Below are 17,093 nucleotides of genomic sequence, written 5' to 3'. Positions count from 1 at the left end.
CTCTAGGTCCTCACAGAGCCCCGAGCTGAGCTCCCTGTGTTAGACTGCAGCTTCCCACAAGCTATTTTACATGTGGTAGCGTATATCCGTCAGGGCCTCTCTTTCAATCTGTCCCACTCTCTCCTTACCCCACTCTGTCCACACACCTGTCTGCATCTCTATTCCATTACTCAACAATAAAAAGGAGCGAAACTGAGTCAGTTGTAGTGAGGTGGATGAACCTAGAGTGAAGTCAGAAAGAGAGAAGCAAATGTCATATATTAATGCATATACATGAAATCTAGAAAAAATGGTACTGATAAACCTATTTGCAGGGCAGTAATAGAGATGCAAGCATAGAGAACAGATATACGTACTTAATTTTAGGTAGAAGTTGAAAGCTACTCCTAAAGTTCTGAGAATTCTGAGGACTTCTTGAGAGTTCTGAGGACTTCATCAGTATTTCTGACACCAGAATGGCTTATTCTACTCCCCAAAGCCTGGCTTGCCTTCATTCCCTTTCCTTCCAGGCTTCTGATAATTACTGGCCCAGTAATTAAGAAATGCATAGATGGGGTTTAGGAAATAGTTGGATTAATGCTTGAGCTGGTCAGAGGGATTTGAGGGTGCCTAAATTGAGAGGGGGACCCCTGAATGTAGCCCCGCTTTGCTTTTCCTAGCCTTTGTCCAACTTTGTGCTTGACTAAAGATCCTGTGGTTTGTCAAAGTGACAACGTGGGGCCTCTGGACTCAGTAAAGCCTGTAGGGACAAGCCGCGAGAGGGAAGACCTTCATTTCACTCATTTATTATGCTTGCTGTTCTCTCCCTGTAAGTTTTCTCAGGGTCAGCCCTCTTCTTCCTATATTAAATAAGTCTATTTTGACTCTATAAAGAAGGTCATATACAGCAGCACCAAACTACTGATTATTTTTTTCCCCCACCTGTGAACAGATGGGTTTCCCAACAGCATCTCCTTCAGCCTGGAAGAAGAGGAGGAACTGGAGGGCGGTGGGTCTGCAGAGTTCACATGCTTCTCAGAAGATCTCGTGGCTGAGCAGCTGACCTACATGGACGCAGTATGTCTTCTCTTTGTGCCTTTGACGTGCTTCTGCTTAAAACGTGGGCAGTGACAGGACTGATTGGTGGCCCCTGGGAGGGCAGTAGGGTCATGTGAGTTAAGTCTTTTCAAATCCCCAAGAGAGGCTGTGCCAGTAAATGCAGAGGGAAGATGTGATTTGAATCCATCATCTGAATAATTTAGGCCTCAGCTCTTCTTACAATTCTGGGTGAAGGTGCTTTTCACTCAGCGCTCCACACCCAGAGGGAAAGAAGAATTCTAATCCTAGGGAAACAAAATCTATCCTGTTCCATGGGTGTTTCTCTCCCTTTAGACTCATACATATTTCAAGATCTGAACTGTTTATTTGGAGGATTGTAAAGGGGTCAAAGTATAAATTAGGACAAAATAAATTCCCTGAATCCACATGCGACTCTATCTGGCAGCTCATTTCCACATGTGCTTCCTGGTCTTTTGAAGTCTGAGTATTTTTGTTAGCTGTACATATTTGGTTTCATTAGTCACATTTCATAGCTCAGTGTTAGCTGGTTAAAGAAAAGAGGGCCATTATCAAGGATCACAGTGGTTTCAGCTCTTCCACACTTACTACTTTGGAGGAAGCAGCATAGAAAGCTGCTGTGAGTTTCCATCTATTTAGCATGCAAATAGACTCTCAGAAGTAAATCAGATGGTCTTTATAAAGCCAATCCTAGCACATTTGCTTTTACACAAACCCTCTCACATCTTGTATTGAATTGTTGTACAAATGAGAATCAGATCAGTTCAACAAATTTGTTGTTGTTTCAAAAACCAGTAGTGTAAGAGAACTACGGAAAACTTCATTGGCTATGACTTTTAGGCAAAGACCTGGAAGAGAAAAAAGTGAAAGTAAAAGTTGCTCAGCTGTGTCGGATTCTTTGCAGCCCCATGGACTATGAATTCTCCAGGCCAGAATACTGGACTGGGTAGCCTTTCCCTTCTCCAGGGGATCTTCCCAACCTAGGGATCGAATCCAGGTCTCCCGCATTGCAGGTGGATTCTTTACCAGCTGAGCCACAAGGAAAGCCCAAGAATACTGGAGTGGATATCCTTCTCCAATGGATCTTCCCAACCCAAAGACCTGGGAACCAGGCTTCAGATCCCTCTTTCCTCCTTTTCCTGTGTGACACTGAATAGTTTTTCCTTTTGTTTGTTTCTCGCTGTCTTCACTTGAAACAATGGGAAATAGTGAACTTGATGAGTGTCACTCCTGTGAGTCATTTTTCAGGTGACCATTCATATTCATTATACACAGTTCATGATTGTGAGTGTCCAGAATGTACCATGGATATGATTTTGAAGTCAAAGTAATCTTAACCACTTCTTGGTCAGAAGTAGATTTTCACCTGGATTTTCTTCCAAGACAGAAAAGCCCAAATGTTTCTGGTCATTTAAATTTTCTGTTGGTCATCGTGTTGCATGTGTTCAGTTGAACAGATTTAGAAAGAACATGTGGGCTTTTCTGATCAGTTAATATATTAATTATTTACTTTTGTCTGTTGAAATGGACACCATGAGGCAGATCAAGTAGAAATGGGCAATTTGTCCATTCACAAAGTACCAAGTTACAAAAGATGACATGCTTTGCCCGATGAAATGTGTGTATTGTCCTTAAAGTCAATTCCTCTCTTGTTCCAGCAACTGTTTAAGAAAGTCGTGCCTCACCACTGCCTGGGCTGCATTTGGTCTCGAAGGGATAAGAAGGAGAACAAACACTTGGCCCCTACGATCCGTGCCACCATCTCTCAGTTTAACACCCTCACCAAATGTGTGGTCAGCACCATCCTGGGGGGCAAAGAACTCAAGACTCAGCAGAGAGCCAAGATCATCGAGAAGTGGATTAACATTGCTCACGTAATTGTCTTTTTTAAAATATCCTTTGGGCTTAGCAGATATGGGAGGCCATGCCATCATGCTGATGTTCCCACCTGGTTGAAAGGCAGTCAGAAAACCGTATGTGAGGGCCCATTGGGTTTTTGTTGTTCTTATCGTGGTCCTTCCAAAGTAAGGGAAAAAGTTGCCTTTCTTAACATGGGAGTTTATTTTCCTCTTTAAAAAAATGGGTCCCTTGCTCACTTCCTGCTGCTTATGGGCCCCCAATACTGCTGCTGCTTCAGGATGAAACAGAATGTCTGCTTTTTCACAGACTGTTGGTTCTGCCCTGTGTTCAGTACATATAAACTGGTGATCTCAGTGTCAGATAGACTGCTCTTCAATGCAGAAAGATTACCCCACCCCCTTCCAGGACTTGGACGCAGTCTATCTTCTGCAAGCTTGAAGAGCCAGTACCTTCTCAGGATCTCACATCCCTTTTCTAAAGGACTGAAATATACAGATTCCATATTAATCAAGGGCTTTTCTGAGAGCCTTGCATCTGAAGTTGGAGGGACAGAGTCTATTCCTGTGGCTGAATTGCATTCTGCTGGGTGTCAGTCCAGTGTGCCGGATCAGCTGCATCCATGTCACATGACTTTGACCTTCATTTATCCGCATCTTATTTCCTGATTGAGAAAAGGTGAACAATAGTCAGTCAGTCAGTCACCACGTATTTCATGAGCCCATAAATGCTTCTGACCTGCAGTATTCTGTACGTTGAGGACATAGATAGGCTAAACACAGTTAATTTGGTCCTACAGGAGCCTATAGTCAAACAAGGAAGCTAAGAGACACTGGAGTCATCTCAGCCTAGAAGTGGAGTCATATGACATAAGTGCTGCAGAAGTGGGGGAGGGAGAAATCCGTCCTGGCTGGGGTGATCCAGGCAGGTTTTCATGGACAGGATGATACTTGAATTTAGCTTTGAATAACTGATAGTATTGGGGGTATTTGAAGATTGGGGAAGATTTATTTATTTATTTTTGTCTAGGCAGAAGAAACTACATCAGCAAGAGCTATGTAATTAACAACAATTTTGACAAATAATTTTTATGCAAATGTCCTGTTTTGGGCTATATGGGGTCAACTCTAACCAAAACACATTTTGTTTTCTACCCCATTATTTATTTTTCTCATTGAGCCCCTATCTGTGGGCATAAGACTTAAACTTTGACATTCTCTCTCTGTCTCTTTTGTTTCACATTCCCTTTTGTGGTCTTTGATTAAACAGCAGAGCCGTAATTGTGCCAAAGAGTTTCCTTTATTTTGAGTCTGTAGGTGGTCTGATACTACAGACTTTTTAGTATATGGAAAAATGCTATACGGAAGAAACAAATGTTTTACACAACTTAGACTTCTCTTATTCTGAATTGAGCTTATTTATCAGCAAGTAAGAGCCACAAAGGAAGTCCTGATAGAGTACGATAGAATATGAAATTTCTGTCTTCTTAGACTGATAGGAAAAAATATTTTTTTGGCCACAAATGCCAAAAGAAAATGTATTCAATTTAATGTATTCAACTGCTTCTAAAATCTGTGGTAAGCATATAGCATCTGTATACATGGCAGGGTGGCTCAAACAGTGACCTTGGTCCAAATTAAATACCAATTGTGCATTTATGTGATGGTAAGAAGTACAAGTTGTATAATTTCAGGTATATTCCAAATGCCGTAGCACGTGCTTAAAAGCCAGCGGTCTTTAACTCTTTGTGATGCACGAAACTGTGTCCCTTGAAATTGTGTAGGTGACTTAATAAAATAATAAGACTCACAGGTGTTTTCCAATAAAAATTTATTTTACTTTTCCTGAATTAATCATAGCCATTTTCTATTGAGAGGATGTTTGAAAAATGATACTTTTACATGCAGAAAATATTTCTGACCTAATATGACTGTTTTGTTGGAGTGGCCTTACTGCTACATTTTTGCATCAGATCTCCTCAAAGATCACTCCTTTTTTAGCAGTGGGGCCAGATGCCTCTTGTATTCCTTTAAACCCTTAGCTTAAGCCTCTTTCTGAATAATGTGTTCCATATGTTTATTACAATTTGCATGAAATAGCTGGGCCCGAGTTCTTTTATTTATTTCAAGTATCCTGATTTTTAGAACATAACTTTTGGATTCTGAACCTTTCTTGAACCATGTTCTCATGGGCTTGGTTTCCAGACTGTAATTCAGTGCTCTTGCTCTCTTTTACTCGCTCTCTTTTTAAATAAAAAGAAAGCATTGAGGCATTTCAAAAGAGTGGGCATGACTTTTGTAAAGAGCTTTGGCATTTACTTTTAAGAAAATCTTGGGGGGATGGGTTGTTGGTTTGGCATAGTAATTTTTTTTTAGTTCTTTCTTTTTTTTTTTTTAAAGCTTTTTATTTTGTATTGGGGTATACCCGGTTAACAATATTGTGATAGTTTCAGGTGGACAGCAAAGGGACTCAGCCATACATATACATGTATCCATTCTCCCCCAAATGCCCCTCCTATCCAGGCTTGGCATAGTAATTTTAAGCAGCCAGATGTGGGCGTGCTAAGTTAAAGAATGCCATTTTCCCTTCACAGTCAGGACTAGCGTGACTTCGTGAAATGTTCTTTTAAGCAGTATGCATTTATGCCCAGCCACTCTGGGACCTCTTGCCTCAGATGTTCCGCATGAAGCCAAACCCATGGTCACGCGGCATACTCAGTCGTCGACAGTGGAAGTTTTACATTCCCACATGCCTGCGGATGAAGCACCTCCTTGGATACAAGGCACATTCGCCCCCCGCCACCAGGGCTTCCTCCTTCCCCGTCCTGGCTGTGAAGGGGACCCTCTCTCCCCCTGACTGTTTTGCTCTGCCTGCCATTCATTCAGCATGATTTTGACTCCAAGGTCGCTGCCTGCTGATGCTACAGCCTCTGAATGGTAGCTTAAGTTTCAGGCTCTGGGAGGCTTTCTCCTTCTTCAGAAAATGACATCCAGAATGTTTCCTGTTCGCTTTCTATTTTGTTTTAAAATGCTGCCAAAATGAATTTTCTTTTAAAAGCCCAAGTTATTTTGGAAACATTGTAAGTACCAAGGTGTTTCTGAATGTTTATGATTGAGGCACAAGCCAATTGGAGCTCAAATGAATGTGTATAAAAATATTCCCTCTTGGCTAAGGACATAAGAGCCAAAGCTCAACTTGTGGTGAGTTTTTACTGCCAAGTTGTGTACCCCTTTCCAGACAAGGTTTGGTCATGAGATGTGTGATAGCATCTGACCTTGAAGCGGCTGCAACCTGGTTCGCTTTGTGGGTCTAAAGGTTACGGTCATCTTTCATGTGTATTTTTAGGGCATCTGTATGCTTTCAGCAGAAGAAAGTTTGCTTTCTCTAGCACAGCTCTGTAGGCTGACTGCCATTCGTGTTTTTACTGGGAAAGCTGGAAACTATAAAACTGTAACAACAACGCAAAAAAATATATTAAAGGGAGAAAAACAAGCATTCTGTGCCAAAATCTATAAAGTGTTTCGGTGACTGGGGTGGGAGTATAAGGAGCCACTTTTTGATGTTCAGTATTTGTACAGCTGCCTATTTAGTGGTAAGAATTCATAGCAGCTGTGATACTTCTGAAACAGGAAACCACCAACTCACTGTATTATTGATATTTAAATGCCTTGTATGTTTTAATCACTCTCTGTACAGGAATGTAGAATCCTGAAGAATTTCTCCTCCTTGAGGGCCATCGTTTCGGCGCTGCAGTCCAATTCCATCTATCGTTTAAAAAAGACTTGGGCTGCGGTCCCAAAGTAAGTTCCCAAGTGTCTGCTCTACTTTCTTTGGCTGGGCTGATTAGCTGCTGCATCAGTGGTGTGGGTCCCTCTACCTTCAAAGTGCATATTATATAACAAGAGAAACATCGTTGAAAGCCTCTGTGTGTTCCAGGCAGGGTGTGTTTTACACATCATCATTAATGAGTTTTGAGGCAGGGCTGCTGCAGAAATTAACCTCACTCTTGAAGGGTGCCAAAGCCAAGATGGGCGGCTTTGGGGGTGATTTTAAGGATGTGCATGTCATCTGGGCTTGGAAGGATCAGCTCACCGAGAAGTGAAGTTACAGCAACTCGCCTTTACTTCCGGTTATTTGTTCAGTCACATTCCTTCAAAGCCCTAAGCCGTTCCAAGCTGTGAGGGATAATGTGTGCACGGAGGACATTAGTTCTTGCTGTTCAGCATGAATCCATTTAGTTAGTTTTGCTTCCGCCTATGACAAGCTATCTTAGTGTTGTTAAAACCCCCCCAAGTATTCCTTCCTAGGAACCTGACTGAAAATGATTAACCTCCCACGTTCTGTATTGGATTTTTCTTCATATTTCTTGCTGTAACCTTTGGAAGGGTGAACAATTGAACGTCCTTATTGTTTCACCGTTGCTCTTGTCCCTTGTCCAGAGCTTCACTGGACTCTGCCTTTCACGAAGGTGGGAAGGGGAATAAGGATGCAGTTCTGGTCCCCCGTGAATACAGATTGAGAGGCTGGGGAGTGTGTCATGACTACAGACCAGGCCAGTTACTTTCTCCTTCCATTTGTACTAATCGCACAGTCATTCCATAACAGGCAAAAATGCCTAAACTGTTTATAAACTGCAAAAATGCCTGCACTGTACGCAGCACAGTCCGCGCTATATGCGGCAGAGTCAGTTCCAGTCGGGAGAGGGGCCAGCTGGCTCCCAGGCAGGCCTGCCTTGTGGGCTTAGTAGGTTCTGTCCTTAGAGCAGAAGGTCTCAGTACTCAGTTTCATCAGCTCACTCAGGGTTGATCAAGCCTTAAGTGTTAGTCAATCAGTCATGTCCGACTCTGTGTGACCCCATGGACTGTAGCCCACCAGGCTCTTCTCTCCTTGGGATTTCCCAGTCAGGAATACTGGAGTGGGAAGCCATTCCCTTCTCTAGGGGTCTTCCTGACCCAGGGGTTGAACCCAGGTCTCTTGCATTGAAGGCAGATTCTTTACCATCTGAGCCACCAGGGAAGCCCTAAGCCTTAAGGGACTGACCCTACCCCAACTCTATAGAGACCCAGATTGGTAAACCAGAGTTTCATAGATTTATGCTGAAAAAGGAGTGCCAGAGTATTCAAGCTACTGATAAGCTCACATTCTCCATCAGAGGAAAGGCGGCTTAGGGGAAGTCACGTTATTTGTTACATAACTCTTAGAAGCGGGTGATCTTAAAGCCTGGTGTTACAGATCTACAGATACCCTGCCACTTGGTCTCCAGCACTCACATGCTCTGTTATCTGTCAGGAGAAAAAGTGGAGATGGGACTTTTCAAAGTCCAGTGCAATTTTCTTGATTACCACTCTTCTCTTGGGTTCTTCTCCCCTTCATTCATTTGGATGATCAAAGTGACACTCTGTGCGATAGATTAGTTGATTGGAATCCTCTGCACAAGAGTCTTATGAAAGATATGGACCATATGAAATCAATAGATGGTAGGCCCAGGTGAAATATGATGGGGAAATCAGACGCATACAGAGTCCCCATCCTCAGCACCCCAACCTCCCCCTTCCCCTCATCACTGCTCCCCACTTGTGGTATCAGAAACAAAGGGATGGTCTGGGGCTAAAATGCAGCCTTGTCCCGCTTTTAGCCTTCTCTTTTAGGCAGTGAAAGGTAATCTATCTTTCCTTGGTGGTGGATAAGTAGAATACTGCGGAAGTCACTTAGCCAGCCAAAGGTTTCTTCCACAGCACATTTGAGGCTAAAACACAAGATAAAAAATGACTGGACTCATTTCTTAATCTCCTTGGTTATCATCAGAGAAGGCCCATCCTTCCAGCTGGTTTCTGTATTGAAGAAATACCGCAGAACAAACCTCCAAGCCCCATTGTGTACAGTATGGGCATCTGGTTTATTTCTTCATTGGTTGGTGGGTTCATGTTTTAGCAGGAATGCTGCAGAAGTATCACAGTTCCTGAGAGAAGTCACCTTCGTATCAGCTTTATATAGTTTCTATCGTGAAATTAAAGGAACAGGGTTAAGATGTTTTATTCGGTTATTACTTTTCCAGTAGCCCTTTACTTTAATAGCTTTCAGTGGACAGAGAAGACATCTATTTACTTCTCTTTATTTCAGCCCACATGTAATTAAGTTCTTAACGATTTTTTCCAAAATATTAATAGCTTTAATGGTTTTCTTTTTTCTAAGAGTAATATTACCCTCATTGTAAAACACATAAATTCTTTTTTTTTTAATTGGAGAATAATTGCTTTACAATGTTGTGTTGGTTTCTGCTGTAGAGCAACATGAGTCAATCATATATATATATATATCTCCCTCCTTCTTGAGCCTCCCTGTCCCTTCCTACCCATCTAGGTCATCACACAGCACCAGGAGGGGCTCCCTGTGTGATACAGCAGCTTTCCGCTAGTTCTGTTTTATACATGGTAGTGTATATATGTCAGTGCTACATTCTCAATTTGTTCTACCCTCTCCTTACCCAGCTGTGTCCACTCGGCTGTTCACATAAATCCTTAATAATGGCTTTCTCAACCCACTCCAGTACTCTTGCCTGGTGAATCCCATGGACGGAGGAGCCTGGTAGGCTGCAGTCCATGGGGTCGCGAAGAGTCGGACACGACTGAGCGACTTCACTTTCACTTTTCACTTTCATGCATTGGAGAAGGAAATGGCAACCCACTCCAGTGTTCTTGCCTGGAGAATCCCAGGGACGGGGGTAACCGTAGTGGGCTGCCGTCTATGGGGTCACACAGAGTCGGACACGACTGAAGTGACTTAGCAGCAGCAGCAGCAGCAGCATGATAATGAAAGTGTTGAGTGTATAATGACATTGCCTCTGTTAATTCTTTAGAATTATTGCCTTCAGAATCATCCACTCAGGAAGCCTGGAGGGGTGGAGAGAAAAGCTTGAGGCCTGTGGAGACATGCTGTATTAGGGAGGGGCTGGGAAGGAGTAGGTGCTTTACGTGTGTGATCGTGCAAGGGGGCTGTCAGCCTTTCACTGTGCAGATAAGAAAACTGAAGCTCAGAAAGTTGAGCAGCTTGTCTAACATCACTTAGGGTGTGAGTGGCAGAGTTGGGATCAGAACCCAGCCCCTCTGACTCCAGAGCCCCTCCTGACTGCACTGTCCACTCTGACTCTGAGAGAAAGAGCACTGGCCTGTGAGTAAGGAAATCGGGGTTCTATGCTGCAGCTCTCAGCAGTTAGCAGCAGAAGCTTGGGCGAATCCCTGACCCTGACATCTTCATCTCTCAAATGAGGAGACTGGCCAAGACGAGTTCTCTAGTCCTGTGGGGCTGTGGGCATGTTGCTAAGAGGACTTTTTTTAAACTTGCTGAAGAGAACTTGTCCCAATTATACAATGTAATACCCCCTGTGTAGCCAGAGGTCCTCAGGAAAGACCATCCAAAGGTGTTAAGCTTTTTCTAATCTTCATTTGTTAATTTTTTCTCCATCCCTTTTCTAGGGACCGAATGCTGATGTTTGAAGAGCTTTCAGATATCTTCTCAGACCATAATAACCATCTGACCAGCCGGGAGCTACTGATGAAGGTGAGGATGTGGGGTTGCACTGTGCTCTGGACTTTACTCAAAGGAACAAGAGAAGTTTGAGGGCTCTTTGGCTGCCTGCGGTCCCTTGAGAGAGCCTAAAGGGACTGAAACGCAGGTCTTTGGGTTTTTGTGCCAAATCAAAGAAGCCTGGGGCTGAGAAAATTCAAAGTCCTGTTCGTTGGCTTCACTGGGATGCAACCAGATTGTGAAACTTGGCGTTGCTGCCTGCCTGTAGCCCCTGAACAAGCCGCCCTGCAAACACCAAGTGTTGGCAATTAGGTAGGGGAGAGAGAGGGCCTGGAATATCCTTCTCAGCAAAACATCTTCTAAAAGGGCAGGGGCCAAGCCTGCAATTCCACATCCTTTATTTGCACTAAGTTGCGCAACCTGTCCGTCAGCAGTATTTATTGAACACCAGATGAGTGCTGGCTGCTGAACAGCAGGCTAGGTAAAGCTGTAGCTCAGCTCATTTTCTTTCTCTAGATATTTGATGAGTGCCTAATATTTGTAAAGCATTTGACTGGCCTCTGGGAGTATGAAGAAGACTAACACAGACTGTTTTCAGGAACTTACCTTCTAGTGGGTAGATGTAGACATTAAATAAGAACGAGTAGTCAAAGAAAGGGATGAACGATAGGTTGTGAGCAGTCATGAGAGGGGAGCAGAGAGTATTTTCACAGCCTTTCTGTAGAGTCCACCCTCCTCATTTTGCAGCTAGTCAAGACTCAGAGAGGTAAGGATACCCCTAAAGTCCCACACCTGGAGGTAGTGGAGCTAGAATGTGAATCCAACCTGGTGAGACCCTAAAGCTGCTGCTTTCATCACTTAAGCATAAAACTGTTTCTTTGGACCACTTGGGAGTAGGAGGCAGGGGAGGTCAGGTGAAACTTCAGAGAGAGGGAAGTGGTCTTTCATTTAATATTGGTTGGGCATTCACCATGTGCCCAAAGCAATCTCTGATCTTAAGGAGATTACAGTCTCATGGGAGAGGGTGGTAAAGTGGGCAGTTATTAAAAAAAGAAAACATTACCCTTTTGCCCTGAACTGGGCAATTAGAGGATCCTTATATAGTACTATATTTAGTCTACTGATCTCATAGAATTGTTTTGAAGATTTACTGAAATCACGTATTTGAAAGCACTGCAGCTGTCCGTCATTTGTAGCATTTGGCAAGCTATCTACATGTGAAACCAAAGTATGCATGACAAATGAAAAGTGTAGGCTATAGATGTAAGCTTCGCATAGACACTTGGAGTAGGAATGAGAGTCTAGTGGGGGTAGGTTTATTTAGAAAAGGCCTCAGTGATAACTGTCGGGTTAGTTCTTCCTATAAAGGCATCTGTTATGATCTTCCTGTCTGTTCTTCTCCTAAGTCCTACTCTTCCTCCATGTCTCCATGAAGACTACATTTCTCCTCAACACACTCAGGTCTGATTAGGCCCCTTCCTGTGCTCCGGAAGCCCGTCATTCCTCTTGTCCTAGCTCTCACCATGTGCCTCGTTAAACTTGTCTGTGAATGTCACCTGTCTCCCTGCTGGCCTGTACGCCTCTTGCAGGCAGGGGCTTTTCCGCTGTTATCTCTCTAACACACTGGGCATGTCACAAGTGTTCAGAAACAATGTTGGACTGCATGCATTGACGGGCCTTCTTATTCACACGAGTTTAACCACTTGCCCACTGTTAGCCCTGCTTGGCATAGATAGTGTGTGCAGGGCAGGGTGGCTGGTGTCTCTGGATTTGGCCCACCTGATGAACCGCACACTAAACCAGGCCTGGCTTGCTGAGGTCATGCTCCTCCCTGCTTCACATCCCCCTGGATTTGCAGACTTTAAATGGAAACTCATCTGGCTGGAAGGAGATGGCTTAGTCGTCTCCCTGTCAGTAATACAAAGCTAGACTTAGTGGAGCCACACAGTCAAATCCCAATAGCTCTGAGTCATCTTTCCAAAGTAGATATATTGAATACTGTGCAGCTCATTGCCCGGTGGCCCTCTTCTGGCTGAAACTGTAGAAGCAGAGCTACATCTAGACATTAAAGGTCCCATAAACCTTTCTGAAATGTAGAAGTTTACCTCGGTGCTCTAAGTTAAATTTCTTGTACATGGCTGGAATCCCAAAGAAATGAAAAACTTGGCTATGAATTCATGTGGTCTGTGCATTATCATTAATGATAGTGGAATGTTTTGGGCAGGTCATATGTCTATGTGGGTCCCTTTCCAGTCATCTTTGTTTATTATTCTTCATATGATGCATATCATTCTGGATGTTAATTCTCAGCACAGTTGTAATAAAATGAAATCAAGATACTTAGGTTTTCAGAAGAACCATGCCTGGTCTCTGTTTTTAATATGCTGGACTTAAACTGATTTGTGGGAGGGTAATCTTAGTTTTGAATGACCTTTCTTCTGCTTCTGGGCAGATGTAAGGTCCTACTTCTATAATACTATGGCTGAAACAACATCCTAATTAGCAAAAATCGATAGTTTTCCTTTTAATTGTTGGAGACAAATGTTTTTATTTTACTCAGAGATTGTTTTAAACCTGTTACTCTTACGATTTCTGAATCTTGGATCATTCCAAGCAGCTTATCTATGGAGTCCACACGTTTCAGTATGACAGGAAAGCAGAACACTACCAAATCTTCTTCGTTCCTGGGACTCTTACTAAGAACTCTCCTGGGTTGAATTGCTGGAAACAAATGCTAGGCCCAGGCAGGCATTTGGCTCTGGTAGAGATGTCTGTTTAATGACTGAGGTCAGAGTTGGGGTAGAAGACTCTAGGGCTGGGAAGGCCTATTTCACATAATTACTATTAACTGATGAACTGTCATTTAACCAGGAGTGGAAGTGACAAATAGATTTAAGGGACTAGATCTGATAGACAGAGTACCTGATGAGCTATGGACGGAGGTTCATGACATTGTACAGGAGACAGGGATCAAGACCATCCCCAAGGGAAAAAAATGCAAAAAAGCAAAATGGCTATCTGAGGAGGCCCTACAAATAGCTGTGAAAAGAGGAGAAGCGAAAAGCAAAGGAGAAAAGGAAAGATGTACCCATTTGAATGTAGGGTTCCAAAGAATAGCAAGGAGAGATAAGAAAGCCTTCCACAGTGATCAGTGCAAAGAAATAGAGGAAAATAATAGAATGGGAAAGACTAAAGATCTCTTCAAGATGATTAGAGATACCAGGGGAGCATTTCATGCAAAGATGGGCTCGATAAAGGACAGAAATGGTATGGAACTAACAGAAGCAGTAGATATTAAGAAGAGGTGGCAAGAATATACAAGAACTGTACAAAAAAGATCTTCATGACCCAGATAATCATGATGTGTGATCACTCATCTAGAGCCAGACATCCTGCAATGTAAAGTCAAGTAGGCCTTAGGAAGCATCATTACGAACAAAGTTAGTGGACGTGATGGAATTCCAGTGGAGCTATTTGAAATCCTGAAAGATGATGCTGTGAAAGTGCTGCTCTCAATATGCCAGCAAATTTGGAGCACTCAGCAGTGGCCACAAGACTGGAAAAGGTCAGTTTTCATTCCAATTCCAAAGAAAGGCAATGCCAAAGAATGCTCAAACTACTGCACAATTGCACTCATCTCAGACACTAGTAAAGTAATTCTCAAAATTTTCCAAGCCAGGCTTTAGTAATATGTGAACCATGAACTTCCAGATGTTCAGACTGGTTTTAGAAAAGGCAGAGGAACCAGAGATCAAATTGCCAACATCCACTGGATCATCAAAAAAGAAAAACAGTTCCAGAAAAACATCTATTTCTGCTTTATTGACTATGCCAAAGCCTTTGACTGTGTGGATCACAATAAACTGTGGAAAATTCTGAAAGAGATGGGAATACCAGACCACCTGACCTGCCTCTTGAGAAATCTGTATGCAGGTCAGAAAGCAACAGTTAGAACTGGACATGAAACAACCGACTGGTTCCAAATCGGGAAAGGAGTACGTCAAGGCTGTATATTGTCACCCTGCTTATTTAACTTCTATGCAGAGTACATCATGAGAAACTCTGGGCTGGATGAAGCACAAGCCAAAATCAAGATTGCTGGGAGAAATATCAATAACCTCAGATATGCAGTTGACACCACCCTTATGGCAGAAAGTGAAGAAGAACTAAAGAGCCTCTTGAAAGTGAAAGAGGAGGGTGAAAAAGTTGGCTTAAAGCTCAACATTCAGAAAACTAAGATCATGGCATCTGGTCCAATCACTTCATGGCAAATAAATGGAGACACAGTGCAAACAGTGGCTGACTTTATTTTTGGGGGGCTCCAAAATCACTGCAGATGGTGATTGCAGCCATGAAATTAAAAGATGCTTACTTCTTGGAAGTAAAGTTATGACCAACCTAGACAGCATATTAAAAAGCAGAGATGTTACTTTGCCATCAAAGGTCCGTCTAGTCAAGGCTCCGGTTTTTCTAGTAGTCATGTATGGATGTGAGAGTTGGACTATAAAGAAAGCTGGGTGCCAAATAATGGGTGCTTTTGAACTGTGGTGTTGGAGAAGACTCTTGAGAGTCCCTTGGACTGCAAGGAGATCCAACCAGTCCATTCTGAAGGAGATCAGTCCTAAGTGTTCATTGGAAGGACTGCTGTTGAAGCTGAAACTCCAATACTTTGGCCACCTGATGCGAAGAGCTGACTCATTTTAAAAGACCCTGATGCTGGGAAAGATTGTGAGTAGGAGGAGAAGATGGAGAAGGAAATGGAACCAACTCCAGTGTTCTTGCCTGGAGAATCCCAGGGACGGGGGAGCCTGGTGGGCTGCCATCTATGGGGTCGCACAGAGTCGGACACAACTGAAGCGACTTAGCAGCAGCAGCAGCAGCAGGTGGAGAAGATGATGACAGAGGATGAGATGGTTGGATGGCATCACTGACTCAATGGATTTGAGTTTGGGTAAACTCTAGGAGTTGGTGATGGACAGAAAGGCCTGGCATGCTGCGGTCATGGAGTTGCAAAGAGTCAGACACGACTGAGCTACTGAACTGAATTGATGGAGAGGGGTCCACTGCTTATGTAGCACCCAATAGAAGAGGCCCCTTGAGGCCCAGGAACAGGATGGATGAGAGCAGCTGTCTTCTGCCAAAGATGGTGATAGGCAGTGAGACTCATCTGCCGAAGATGGTGATAGGCAGTGAGAGAAATTTGCGCTAGAGAGAGAAGGACAGAGAGGGGATGAAACAAGAGGAGAATGGAAGGTTGACGGAGGGCAAGATTTGGAATTCTTCCAAGCATGGTGATAATGGAGATCATGGGACAGGATGGTATATCCAGATACCTGAGTAGAGCAAAAAATAAGATGACTTTGTCAGAAAGAAGAAGCATCATCAAGAGAGTAGAAGCAGGAGTAGGAAAAGGAGGCAGAGGAGAGATCCAGAGAGATGCAGTCACAGTGCCCGTGAAGAGTCTTGCGAAGTTTCAAGGGATTGGTGTCGTGAGCCTTGCAGGACAGGGTTAGGGCCGAGGCAGAACACTGACATGGTGGGATGTGACACATAGTGGATTTCTGTTGACACCTCATCTGGAATAGCTGGCATTACTCATCAGTCTTTTTAGTTAGCTAGCCAGGAGTGGAGCCTCACTCTCCTGAAGTCGGGCGATCAGCAAATCTTCCAGCTCCCGGCCCCAGATCTTTCTCCTCCCCACAAGGAGGTCATCCTTAGTGCTCTTTTAAGCTCCTTCCTAGTTATGTGATTCTCAGCAGCCTCTTAGCTTTTCAGAAATCCTTCTCAAGAATTTTAATGCACCTGCAGTACTGTCCATACATTACACGTCTGTCAGTGATTAAGCAACTGGAAGGGAACCAGGAGGGCCTATTCCCCAAAGAGATGGATATTTGCATTCAAAAGTCAGGAAGAATTGATTTCTCACTCCAAGCAGATTCTCAAGAATTTGAGAGGACTCACAATCACCGAGCAGAGGAAGTGGCACATTTTAGGACACTTTCATTCATCCCCCAGCAAAAACTATAAACAGGAGATCGTTAAACAATACCTCTTCTTATTGTCATTTGTAATAGGGAGACTGACAGTCGCTAAGGAGTCACTATGGGTTCTGTCCCTAGGGATGTACCTGGACCCAGGTAAAGGCGGGTGAATGATATAGAATACTGATGCCTCACTGTTACCGGAAAGGCCAGGTCACTGGAAAAGGTCCCCTTGTAGTCGGACAGTAGCAAAAGGTCGCATGCTCTGGTTATATGATAAACCCAGGGAAAGCTGACTGACTGAGGGAGACCAGTGTGGAGTCTGGCGCTCCTGAATTGTGAAATCTGCCTCCCATTCATGCAGTTCCTGGAAAATGAGAACTTAACAAGACCCCAAAACCCACAAAACCCAAAGCACTTTATGTTCAGTCAGCAAACTGGAGATTAGTCATTATGTGGAAGAGTTTGTTATTACAACAGATGGGAGGAAAGAAAGGGTCGCCATCTGTCCCCAGGCGCTGGGAGGAAGGAATTGATTTTGTAGGAGTTCCAAACCTAAGAGGCAACTTGGAAGGAAAGGCTGAGGGATAGAAGGGGGGAAAAACATGTATGAGGGTCTGGCTTTCATAGATCAGCACGGGACTTCCTCAGAGAACTTCCGGTACCAAAGTTTCA

The 17,093-nt window shown here is 43.6% G+C and overlaps 1 protein-coding gene across 2 annotated transcripts in view; it reads left to right on the top strand.

Moving 5' to 3' along the window:
* Positions 1–17,093, top strand: part of RGL1 (ral guanine nucleotide dissociation stimulator-like 1) — a 129,335-nt gene that overhangs the window by 82,802 nt on the left and 29,440 nt on the right. For both annotated transcript variants that reach the window (XM_010853094.1, XM_010853093.1), the window contains 4 exons: positions 932–1,056; positions 2,715–2,930; positions 6,610–6,713; positions 10,386–10,470. In XM_010853094.1, the coding sequence (XP_010851396.1) occupies positions 932–1,056; positions 2,715–2,930; positions 6,610–6,713; positions 10,386–10,470 (530 nt within the window). The remainder of the gene's footprint in view (positions 1–931; positions 1,057–2,714; positions 2,931–6,609; positions 6,714–10,385; positions 10,471–17,093) is intronic.

The sequence above is a fragment of the Bison bison genome, unplaced genomic scaffold (genome assembly GCF_000754665.1).
Source record: "Bison bison bison isolate TAMUID 2011002044 unplaced genomic scaffold, Bison_UMD1.0 scf7180017864322, whole genome shotgun sequence".
NCBI classification, from domain to species: Eukaryota; Metazoa; Chordata; class Mammalia; order Artiodactyla; family Bovidae; genus Bison; species Bison bison.
The sequence above is the reverse complement of the archived record's forward strand: the minus strand, read 5'-3'. Positions and strand labels throughout refer to the sequence as shown.